Source organism: Patagioenas fasciata, chromosome 6 (assembly GCF_037038585.1).
Source record: "Patagioenas fasciata isolate bPatFas1 chromosome 6, bPatFas1.hap1, whole genome shotgun sequence".
Taxonomy (NCBI): Eukaryota; Metazoa; Chordata; class Aves; order Columbiformes; family Columbidae; genus Patagioenas; species Patagioenas fasciata.
Genome location: NC_092525.1, coordinates 39,290,242 through 39,302,300, shown reverse-complemented (window position 1 = coordinate 39,302,300; position 12,059 = coordinate 39,290,242). Strand labels below are relative to the sequence as shown.

The following is a 12,059-nucleotide window of genomic DNA, read 5'->3' as shown; positions in this document are numbered from 1 at the left end:
GTTGACGGTATCATTAAACCAGCTCATTTTATGCCTCCTCCCTCTGACACGAAGGCCAAGGCCGTTTCGGGAGGTGCGGAGCAGGCAGGGGCAGGTCCCGCAGCACCGCACGCACCTCGTGCCACCGATATTTCACGTACCCTTCGGGCATCCCGCACATGACGAGCTCAGCTCAGAACCAGCGCCTCAACAAAGCACGGAATTCAGAATCAGAGCAAAAAGGAAAAGAGTGGATTTAGCTCCTTTACCCAATTTTAACCCAGGCACAGCCTGCAAAGAGTTCAACCAATAAAGAACCAAGTAAAAGTTACGGCAGTTTGTTTACCTCGCCAGTGCAAATGAAAAGCTGTGATTTCTGTCCTACAGTGGCATTTACCCCATCTTGTCCTTTGTATATAATGGATATATATACTATTTAAGGGGAAAGGGACCAAGGGACCTGGGGGTCCTGGGGACAGCAGGGTGACCATGAGCCAGCACTGGGCCCTTGTGGCCAGGAAGGCCAATGGTACCTGGGGTGGGTTAGAAGGGGGTGGTCAGTAGGTCAGAGAGGTTCTCCTGCCCCTCTGCTCTACCCTGGGGAGACCACACCTGGAATATTGTGTCCAGTTGTGGCCCCTCAGTTCCAGAAGGACAGGGAACTGCTGGAGAGAGTCCAGCGCAGCCACCAAGATGCTGAAGGGAGTGGAGCATCTCCCGTGTGAGGAAAGGCTGAGGGAGCTGGGGCTCTGGAGCTGGAGGAGACTGAGGGGGGACTCATTCATGGGGATCAATATGGAAAGGGGCAGTGTCAGGAGGATGGAGCCAGGCTCTTCTCGGTGACAACCAGTGACAGGACAAGGGGCAATGGGTACAAACTGGAACACAAGAGGTTCCACTGAAATTTGAGAAGAAACTTGTTCCTGGTGAGGGTGGCAGAGCCTGGCCCAGGCTGCCCAGGGAGGTTGTGGAGTCTCCTTCTCTGCAGACATTCAAACCCGCCTGGACACCTTCCTGTGGAACCTCAGCTGGGTGTTCCTGCTCCAGTGGGGGGACTGACCTGGATGAGCTTTCCAGGTCCCTTCCAATCCCGAACATTCTGTCCAACCCTTGGTCCAACTCCAGTCCATTGACCAGATCATGGCACTAAGTGCCATGTCCAATCTCAATTTTAAAAACCTCCAGGGCCAGTGAGTCCAGCACCTCCCTGGGCAGCCATTCCAATGCTGACCACTCTCTCTGCACAGAATTGCTTTCTAATCTCCAGCCTCAATTTCCCCTGGCAGAGTTGAAGCCCATGCCCCCCTGTCCTATTGCTGACTGCCTGGGAGAAGAGCCCAATCCCCCCTGGCTAGAACTGCCCTTCAGGTCGTTCTAGAGAGTGCTGAGCTCAGCTCTAAGCCTCCTCTTCTCCAGACTGAACAAGCCCAGCTCCCTCAGCCTCTCCCCATAGGCCTTGTGTTCAAGTCCCTTCCCCAGTCTTGTTGCTCTTCTCTGGACCCGCTCCAGCACTTCAATCTCTTTCCTGAAAAGTGACACCAATCCTTTAGCCACCTGTTAATGAGTGAAGCTTTACTTTGGCACAGGATTTTGTCTCCTAAACTGTAAATTCAGAGCAAAAAAAAAAACTTATTGTCCATTCTAAACATTCCATGTGCGTAGAGGAAAAAGAAATTGTTTTGCTTCTGCCATCTGCCTTTCCATTGAACCCTTCGGCCGTTCAGAGACAAATGCAGAAGGTGATACTAATCTTAATGGGAACTCTTCAAACTTACATCACGGGAACTGGTCAAGTTCTTGCTGTTTTCCTCTCCTAGAAATGATTTCATGCTGTGCATGATATTCTCTTTTCTCTGCTGCCGAAATTTCTTCTCCTCGTCACACAGAGCCATGCTGAACCGGAGATCAGTTGAAGAGCTGTTTTGGAAAACAGACAGGCTTTAACAAAAGGCTTAATTCCAAACACAGTTCAAGTATCACCTAGGGAAATGACGGGAAGTTAAGAGTAAATTCCTCATTAAGTTACATAAAACAAAAACCAAAATAAAACAAAAGATTTTTCATGTAACGCAATTGCAACAGCTGATTCCATGGAGTGATGGACGCAAAGAGCAATGGCAAGCTGCGTTTTTAAGGCACGCATTTTATATAGAAACATCATTGTTCACATACTACTGAAAACAAAATCTGCAGCTTAAAGTGGTCTATTTTGTGGCCTAAAACCAAAAAATATGAGAATATAGCAAGTGAGTTCACGACTCACATACAATTATAAATATCCACAGTCTAGAAATTTGAATTCTCTGCTAATCCACAGAACAAAGGACTGCACTGAAAAATGTTCAGACGTTTTTGCTAACATTTACTCTTCTTAAGTTACAGGTTTGTGTTAAGGGAGGAGAGAGTAGTTTTGACTCTGTATCCATTCCGTCTTACAATCGAAAACTGTGTGGATCTCAGCACAAATTGTACTGGCTGGCCAGAGGAAAAAACAATTTTCTCTAGCTTTTTCCCCACAATGTGTGATCAAAAATGTACATAGGGCTGCATAAAGACCTCAATACTGCACTTAAATAAAAGCTGCAACTTCAGCTCATTTCAGATATCGAGGCAGGATGAACAATCTGAACTGTCACCTCAGTTGGACTTGTTAACTCACGGAGCCCGTATGTCGTTCCAAGGGGTTTTAATGTCAGAGGAATAAAAGTACAAGCCCTGGGTGATTTAGGAGTGGTCTCAGGACCACCCACATCTACATCTCTACTGGTACAGAAAGATAAGCAGGAATGATCCCTGGGGGGTGTCTGGCAGTCTCCAGAGTCATTATTAAAGCGTTCTACATTTACAGTGCTCAGTGCTGCTATTTATAGTTACAGATTAAAAAAGTACCTCAACAACAAAACTTTCAATGCCTTGTTCTCAGTAATTCATTTTTAGACTGAGAAGAGATTTTTCTGATGATGCCTCAAGGTGATTTTTGGTCTTTCACCGAGATAGGTTGAGAAAGAAATCTGGAGATGGTGAAATCCTGGTCCTGCTGAGACCTTCGCCTTTGGCTTCAGTACCGTGTGGTATCAACACTCCAATATTTTATATTACAGGGGCAGCTTTGTAATGAGCATCCACATACGCTGAATGCGAACGTGAGACACAAAGCTACCACAGAAGGTAAAATAACGAGAACAGCCGAACCTGATGGCTGTGAGTTTATTAAAGAAAAAGCCCTTGAAAAGTAAAGCACTTAATATAAATCAGGATGAGAAATTCAGATACGTTGGCCTCACTCCTGCAAACATTTGGAAAGGGCACAGCTCTTAGTACAAGCAATGGTGTTTAAGTCCAAGACAGAATTACAGTGTCAAAATATCCCTCAATTTTAAAGGCTCCTGACTTTACAGCAGCTCATATTTCTATGTTAAAACAAGAAATTTTTGCACTATACGTGACATGTTTTAAGAAAATTCTAATGGAGTAAAATAAAATATATCTTCCCTGCTAATCCATTTTCCACCCTTCTCTTTTCAATAGGAGATACTTACCATACTTCAAGAGACAATTCCAAGGTCATTTCTGTGACCTAAACAAGAAATATTTAAATATGGTTACACCACTTACAAAGGGGAAAAAAAACAAACACACCTGAACATAAACTACTGCTGTCAGGATTTTTCTTTAAATCACTTTTCTTAAAAAAGAGGACATTTCTGAGATATATTAATGTGTTTCTGTTCTACAGAAAAGCACACAGTGTGATTCCAAAATACAACACCAGCACTGAGCGCAATAGAAAACGCTGCTGGGTGCTGCTTCGTCCTGACTTTCATTCACCAGATCCCATTTTCTTGGCTTTCTTCCATGGACTTTTAGCCAGTGCTATTCATCTTTGGCCTGAAGGGATCTCATTATCTTCACACGATTATGATCCTTTGTTTCTCCTGCCAGCCGCGGTCTATCTGCCATTTCCTTCTCAGTTCGCTGGGTAAACTTCAGACTCAGCTTGCGCCTAAATCAAAGACTTGTAAGGGAACGGCCGCTCTGTTCTACACATGAGCCACCGAGTGCCCTAACACAGCTAAATACCTTGAAATTATCAAGCAGGAAGAGCAATCGCTTGCTAGTTTCTGAAAGATGGAAGTAATTTATTAATAATGGCACTACATCATGATTTCACTCGCAGGCCACAGAGAATGACCGGAGCCATAAGTGATGGGTTGGTCTCCTCTGCCTTTCACTTAAAGGGGTCGCCTGAAGGGAGATAGTTAAAAAAATTATGGTTATAGCACCAGTTGCATTTTTTAGGCAAAATCTGAGAGTATAAAGTTGATAGAACTAAGAACAGACAGGCATTTTCATTTCCCTGAGCTCTCTCACATGCAGTAGAGCCTGGTACGTGTGGAACAGTCTCACACGGTGTCATCTCACTCTGCCTATAAACAGATTATCATAGAATTATAGAACAGTTTGGGTTGGAGGGACCTTCCCAACTCCCCCAGCACCACCCCTGCCTTGAGCAGGGACATCTTCACCAGCTCAGGTTGCTCAGAGCCCCGTCCAGCCTGGCCTGGGATGTCTCCAGGGATGGTTCATCCACCACCTCTCTGGTCAACCTGGGCCAGGCTCTCACCACTCTCAGGGCCAACAATTTCTTCCTTAAAACTAGTCTGAATCTCCCTCCTTTAGTTTAAAACCATCGCCCTTGTCCTGTCACAAGAAGCCCTGCTCAAAAGTCTGTCCCCATCTTTCTTATCAGTCCCTTTAAGTCCGGAAAGGCCATGCTAAGGTCTCCTGGAGCTTCTCTTCTCCAGCTGAACACCCCAGCTCTCTCAGCCTGTCCTCCCAGCAGAGCTGTTCCACCCTTGCACCATTTCTGTGGCTCCTTTGGCCCCTCTCCATGTCCCTGGCAAAACCTGGCACCCCGCTCCTCCCCTCCGAAACGGGAGCTGTGCATGAGGGGGTGGGAGACAGAAAAGGCAAAGAAATAACAAAGGGAGAACATGAAGAAACAGAGCAAAGAGTCACTTATAGAAATACTTCAAAGGCAGGGCAGTAATTACACCATTCCCGCACCTGATATTACTAATTTAGAAAGCACTTCGGAAACCACGCGACGATCCAGTGGTTGAAAAAAAAATGTATGCGCATGGTATTAAATAAACCCTTGGAATGAAGTGTTCCAATCGGGAACCAGCAGGCCATTTTCTATACCTTATACAGACTGTCACAGAAATCTCAGGAATACGCACTGTGTACACAAATCGTCTACATCGGGCTCCATCTGACTTCATGCTTACAAATTTCAGAGTTACTTGGCTTTTTTCACTGATTTCTTTCCCTATGTGGTCTAGCAAGTTTTGCTGAGTGCTGATGAGAAGTTCAAGCATATCTGTAATGTGGCGAGGCCTTGTATTATTTATGAGCTTTGTAAACTGTGGGATAAAGAATGTATTGCTCTTTCTCAGTACCTCCCATTGTGTCGGCAGAACCAGGCACCAGCAGTCAGTCCGTGCTCTGGAAGCCCAAGAGCTGTTAAAGCACTCAGTGAAATAAGCAGAAATTTCAAAAAATGCAGTAAATTTTAAAAAAATAAAGAAAAAAAAAAAAGGAGGGTATCGAAATTCCAATTTCCCTAAGGCTATGCCTAATGAAACGCTAACCTTACGTATGAAACTGTCTGATTTGCAACTAATAGGCCTTAAGTAGTTCTTTGTTGTAGCCACGCTTTTAAAGTTAAACCACGTGGAAAACAGCAGTCACAAGTCCTCTGATCATACAATAAACTATACCCCAAACAGAAATACAGATGGTATTTATACATACAGTATATGCATTATTTATATATATATATATGAAGATAACCAGATGTGATAGATACAATTACAAATACAGAATTACGTTCAGAATGGCCTCTGACATGTTACTCTAATAAATGACTGTTATTTTAATACGTGCAGAACAAGCTCAATTACATGCATATTTAACAACAATTCCCAGGAGTTATCGTGCAGGCAGACAATCCCCGTTAAACCAACTCCATCCATTTCATATTATGTTTAAAGAGAATAATCCAACTGATATGTATTTTATTTTGAGCGTTCACATGAACACATTATTGCATGTCAACTAGGGCTGTGTTACAACAAGCCATTTACTGAAAGGGAAACATATAATGATAAAAGAATTTCTGTTAGCTTTCCGGGAGCCACAGGCACCAGGTAATACACTGAGCAGCATATTCTAATCCCTTCTGGAATTCAAAACTTCACTCTATATTAAGAACTTTCCCTCATGTTCAAAGCTGCACCAACAAAGGCAAAGCCGCGAATGTTGCAACTTACGTCATTGAAAATTAACTGGACCTCCTTCTTCTCTCCCAGTTTCAGAGAAGATATAGGAAATGTGGATGTGCCAAGAGTCTCATCCATCACATAGTTGGCATCCATCAAAGTAACCTAGAAAAGATACAGGGGTATTCAATTCTGTTTCAATAAATCCCTTTTTAATTCCATACAGCCTATGCCTAAAGTAAAAAAAAAAAAAAATATATATATATATATATATATATATATATATTTTATGGAAAAGGAATAGGAGTGGCTGAGGGACCTGGGGGGTTCAGCTGGAGAACAGGAGCTGAGGGGAGACCTTCTGATCTCTGAACTGCCTGAAAGGAGCTTGGAGCCAGGGGGGTCGGGCTCTGCTCCCCAGGAACAAGCGCCAGGAGCAGAGGAAACGGCCTCAAGTTGCACCAGGGGAGGTTGAGGTTGGATCTGGGGAATTTCTTCCCCAAAGGGCTGTGGGGCATTGGAACAGGCTGCCCAGGGCAGTGCTGGAGTCACCATCCCTGGAGGGTTGGACAGATGAGATTCTCAAGGACGTGGGGTAGTGTTGGGTTAACCGGTTGGACTTGGTGATCTTAAAGGTCTTCTTCAACCTAAATGATTTCATGATTCTATGATTTACAAAGGGTTTTTCATCTGAGCACCTTTCTGTCACTAAATCCCGCCATCTTTTTAAGCAGATACTGTAACTTCTAAATATACATATAAAATATACAATTACTTCACATTTCCAGTTAGTAAAACCTCTCTGGGGAGAAACTTATATAGTTTAAAACATGATACACCAAAAAACATACAGCGACTTTTCAGTGGAGATAGAATCCACGCATCCTAGCCTTGTATCTACAGACCGAGATTTTTATGGCAATGATTTGGCAAAATGTGCAGCATTCCAAATGACACAGAGCTTTTCTCTGTGTCCAGCCAGATCTTCAAGTCTCTTCTCATACTCCCCATGTCAGAGCATATACCTTTGCAAAAGGCAATGCTATCCAAAGCTGTACGTGGATACCGCAGAGCAGCGTTCCATCTTTTTGCTCCTACATCTAGGAGTCTTTTTTCTCAGTAGCAGCCTTTCAAGCTCTTGAGCAAGATATTCAGAAAGAATTTCAAATTACCATTTACGTAGCTTCTGTTAAATCAGTTCTCCAAACTCTTTTGGCTTAGGAACTTTTTCCACTTTGTGGAATTGTATATTCTAAAACATATGTTTGCGGCTTGGATCATATCTTTTGCATAAAACAAAAGGAATGAAGATGCAATCACTTGAATAACTAGTTGCTACATCTGGGTTCAGCCTCTTCTCAGCTATAAAGAATCCTCTTTATCCTGTGCCACAAGCAACCCTTTGAAATGATGAACAAAACTCATTGTTTTAAAGGCATCTCCTGGCAGGACTTTCTGTCCATTGCTGCAATCTCCAAGGGCTGTCCTTTAAAACCAATATTAACAGCAAAAACTTCTCAATAAGATTTTGGAGAGTTTCTTACAACTCCGAGTGAAACCTGCACTTGGGACAGAGTTAAAGATTTAGATTAAAATAAGCTGAGGAGTCGAGTGGATTGTGGAGTCTGTACTTTGTAATGAATGCACAAAACCATGCTGAAAACTGAGAAACGCCATATAAAATGTTAGTCAAATTATACAAGATGCTTTGGTAACTGGGGGTTCTCGGCCTGGTGGGAAATGAGCCAGTCACATTATTACTGCAGAAGGAAGCGAATGACCCACATGTTCAAAAGTGCCTGAGATCATGTAACAGTAAGAAATCGATGGCTCACCAGCATCTCAACTTCTTCACATCAAAATGCATAAATTTTGCAGAGTATAAGAGGCGGTTCTATTCCCAAGAAGGCAACAAGTAAGCCAATGGCTGCTGCTGTTTGTGACTTCAATAATTTATCCTCTAAAAGAGCCCTTGAACCAAACTTCGTAGTCAACAAACTCCCACATTACTAGGGAAGCCGCCCAAGTGTAACTCCAAGTAGAATCTGGCCCAGTCTCTACACAATGCCAGTGAAACCAAAGGAGTGTATTTTAACTATTATTTCCTATTCCTCAGTTCACCATTCCACTCATCTTTTGAAGATCATGAGAGATACCACAGATCACAATTATTTAGCCAGCCGTAGCTCCTGCAGATCTGCCAAAAAAGCACAGGATCTGCAAAGAGACAGGTAAGACTCTGCCCCCAGAATCCACAAAGGTTTTATCAGGCAAAATTCAAATCATTTTTGTTTCCCATACTGCAACAAGGGTAGGTTGATGAACCCGAGTTCTTCTTTTCTTCTTCCTGTCGCCACAAATGCTTTCTCACAAAGAAACCAGAAGCGCCCCATTCCTCTTTCCAATTCCTGATCCCTATTTGCATGACTCGTCGTTAGAAAGCGAGAACTAAAAGTTAGAGATTTCGAACTTCTCTCAAGTTTCTTGTGGTTGGTTTGCACGTCTACGACCAAAACGTTTGGCAAGAACCAGCTCAGGTGACTGCTGCACCGGCCCAGCTGGTGGAAGCTGTTTTGGGTAATTGTTTTCTGCAGAGCTGAGTGAGGTTGTTTTGAATTCCCTACTGTTGTCTCTTGTGCAGGACGCGTATGATGGTTCTTCATGTTCTATGGAACTGACTGTGGGATCTTTCCTCCCCGAAATGTAGAACCTGCCCCTGTTCCCAAGAACACAGGGAGCCTTGGAGGAAGTGCAATTCAATTTTCAGATCTGGAACAGTTTAGCCCCAAGAAATTATGGTTACTAGCTCAATGGAAAGCTTCACAGGCCTCTGTCCCAGTTGGTCAATTTAGTCTGAAACTCCATAAGTTTGGGTCAGAAGACTTCACGTATTACGTCATTTCCTACAAAGAACCAAGCTAACAAGGGACGATAGATCACCTTAAACGCCTGCCATGCCCACTTACAAAATAGTTACGCTTAACACTCACCTTCTGTACACAACCTGGCAAGGTTTAACATATTAAGACTTAACGATGGCTCAGTCAATAAGCCTGTGTATGGAACAAGAGCACCCAACGCATCGCTGGGGGCTGCTCGGCCCTTGGCTCCAGGCACAGGGGAGACAGAAGCACCTTTCTGCCTTCTGTCTCCTCAGGGAGAAGCAGGGAATGGGCAGAGACTTGACTTTACCCCCAGCTGTTCACTGTTCGGAAGAGTTCAATCAGTGGAGGAAGAGATCGTAATTTACGGTTGATGTGAAGAGCAGTAAACTCCTAATCCTCAGAGCCAGTCCAAGAGGTGACTCAGAGTCAGATCTCACCGTGACTGTCAAGGCTACTCCTTGAATAATACAATTTATACAGCGCCTCTTGCTTCGCACCATGCCTAAAGGCAAAAAAACAGCCTTTAACGTTTAATAAAAAAGTGCCATCTTGAGACTAACAGATGCCATACACATGCAAGCTACTGTTATTTTAACCTTCCAGACGTTGTACAACTCAGCCATGCGATTTACCTCAAGAATGTTGTCTTGGTTGGGGTCCAAAATGAACTCAAAGGTCTCGTCCCACACGGGATTGACATCGTTATTGAAATGTTTGGTTCTCTTCCTGCAGTCAGGGGCGGATGGGATGAAGAGCTCCACGTAGGGATCCGGAGTGTCAACTGCAGAGCAAAACACATGTTCAAGTCAGATAAAACTCAAGTTTGGGTTGTAATCATCAATACAAGTCAAGCTCATGGTCTTGACTTCACGGTCTATGACGAAAAACATTCAAATATATAAATTACATTAACGTAATGACACGATACAATGATATCAACAATCTCCCAAAAAGAAACAGACACGATGCTTCTAAGAGGGGAGGAGAAAAAAGCCTTGAACAAACAGGTCAGCATTGGGACTGATTCAATTTTATTGGAAATACGTATTCTTTTAATGGCTTCCCATTGGAAGCCCCTGAGCTTTGCGGGGGTCACCAACACGGTGTCTTTGAATAACAACCACACAGAACACTCACCAAAAATATAGAAACGTTATGCCAACTATAATAGACGATAGTTGATAAATGATGATAGATGAGGTTCTTAGGGACATGGGTTATAGGTGGACTTGTCAGCGCTAGGTTATGGTTGGACTCAATGATCTTAAAGGTCTATGATTCTATGTAACACACAAATCTTTCCAGCTTCCTCTCTTCAAAGCATCTCCTCTGCTTTAGTGAAACATCTTCAAGCAAATAAAATATCTGCCATAAACAAGAAGCGCTTTCTTAAAGTCTCTTTTTGAAAGAGGTTAAACCCCATTACAAGGTAAAACAGGTCTGAACGTTCCTCCTTGGACATGCTTCAAGTCTAACAAACCTTTTTTTCGGCGGCGAAAGTTTTTAGAGACTCTTGGATTCCAATGTAATGCTGTGAGAGAGATTGCTGAGGCTCAGAACCATATGGGCATTTCCGCAGGGAGAAAGGGGAAAAGAGCAAAACCAAACAAAGGTTGATAGTGTCAAATGGAAATCAATCATCTCCAAGGAGGAAAAGAGGAAAAACCTCCACTCCGGAGGTTCTGTGCGTGCACCGGGGCAGAACGGAGTCAAAACTCAAAACGTTCGTCCTCCCAGTAATTCTGGGGAAGGTCAGCCAGACCTAAAACACCTTCCGATGCCATCGCCAAACATAGGAAATCCTGAATTTACCCACAGAGCACCCCAGATACCTCTGAAGATACAGAATAACGCGCAAGGTCATGCTGCAAGTTAAATATTCCTCTAAGTCGGGAAACTTTAGGGACAGTAAAACAACCTCCTCCTAGACTCAGGCTCCCTCAATTAACATTTCAGATGTAAACAGACTTTACGATTCAACGATTTCACCGTGTGAGAGTTTCCTTGAACTGCTCCAACCCTCCCCAGACCTTCTCTGGGAGTTTTACACGGGATCCGCGGGGCTTTGCTAATTGCAGGTCGCGCTGCCACCCGGGTAATTAAGAAGGAGCTATTTAAAGTCAGGGATCCATGCGGAAAGCCTTTAAATAGCAATCTTAATTAGCTCTGAAGAATTTATGTCTGATCTTGTCTCTTCTTTAAAGTCAGGGGAAAGGGGTGATCAAGCCCCAAGTACCTTTTCCATCTGTTTTACTCAAGCTGATTGCCAGCTTTTCCTGAACACATTAATGCTCTTGAATTCTTCCCCAAAATTGTGCCAGAAATAAGGGAATTGAGCCGCCTTGAAACTAAACAGCAAAATATCCACCCAAACCAGCAGCAACAAGATCTCACCTGGTAAATCTGGACATTATTTGGCAATAAACACCACAGACTTGCTCAGCCAAGAGACCAAACTTGATCACGAAAGCTTGGTTTTTTAACCAAAAATACCGGCGCTGAACGGTGTTCTGCGCAATGCAGCCCTTTCCATTGCAGTTTCTATATGATTAGCTCTAACTATAAGATATAAAAGTCCATTTTTGTGTTTTGAACACAGACAGCGAATGGTTTGGCGTGTCCGACGGCTCCCGGCTGGCACACCGATGCCATCGCTCACTTCCCATCAAGCAGACTCAAACAAGTGTTGAAACAGAAACTAAACCCAAGGCCTGGAACGACTAAACTTAGCAAAATCACTCCTCGGGAGCGGGTATTGCCAAGCCGCCCCCGCACTCCCTGCCTTTATTATCTTCTTTAACCCGCGGCAATGAGTTCATCATCCGCCCTTTCATGTTTGAAAGTTTACTTTGCGCTATTTTCAATTATGGAAATTAAAATCTATTCTTGTATAACTTCCTCCTTCTTCTTT

At 43.6% G+C, this 12,059-nt stretch overlaps 1 protein-coding gene across 1 annotated transcript in view; it reads right to left on the bottom strand.

Annotated features, from left to right (window-relative positions):
- The window catches only part of PLA2G4A (phospholipase A2 group IVA), a 75,178-nt gene that overhangs the window by 31,343 nt on the left and 31,776 nt on the right, over positions 1-12,059 (bottom strand). The window contains exons 4-7 of the mRNA XM_065841956.2: positions 9,781-9,929; positions 6,315-6,428; positions 3,519-3,556; positions 1,755-1,896 (exon numbers count right to left, since the gene is read on the bottom strand). Coding sequence (XP_065698028.2) covers positions 1,755-1,896; positions 3,519-3,556; positions 6,315-6,428; positions 9,781-9,929 — 443 coding nt within the window. The remainder of the gene's footprint in view (positions 1-1,754; positions 1,897-3,518; positions 3,557-6,314; positions 6,429-9,780; positions 9,930-12,059) is intronic.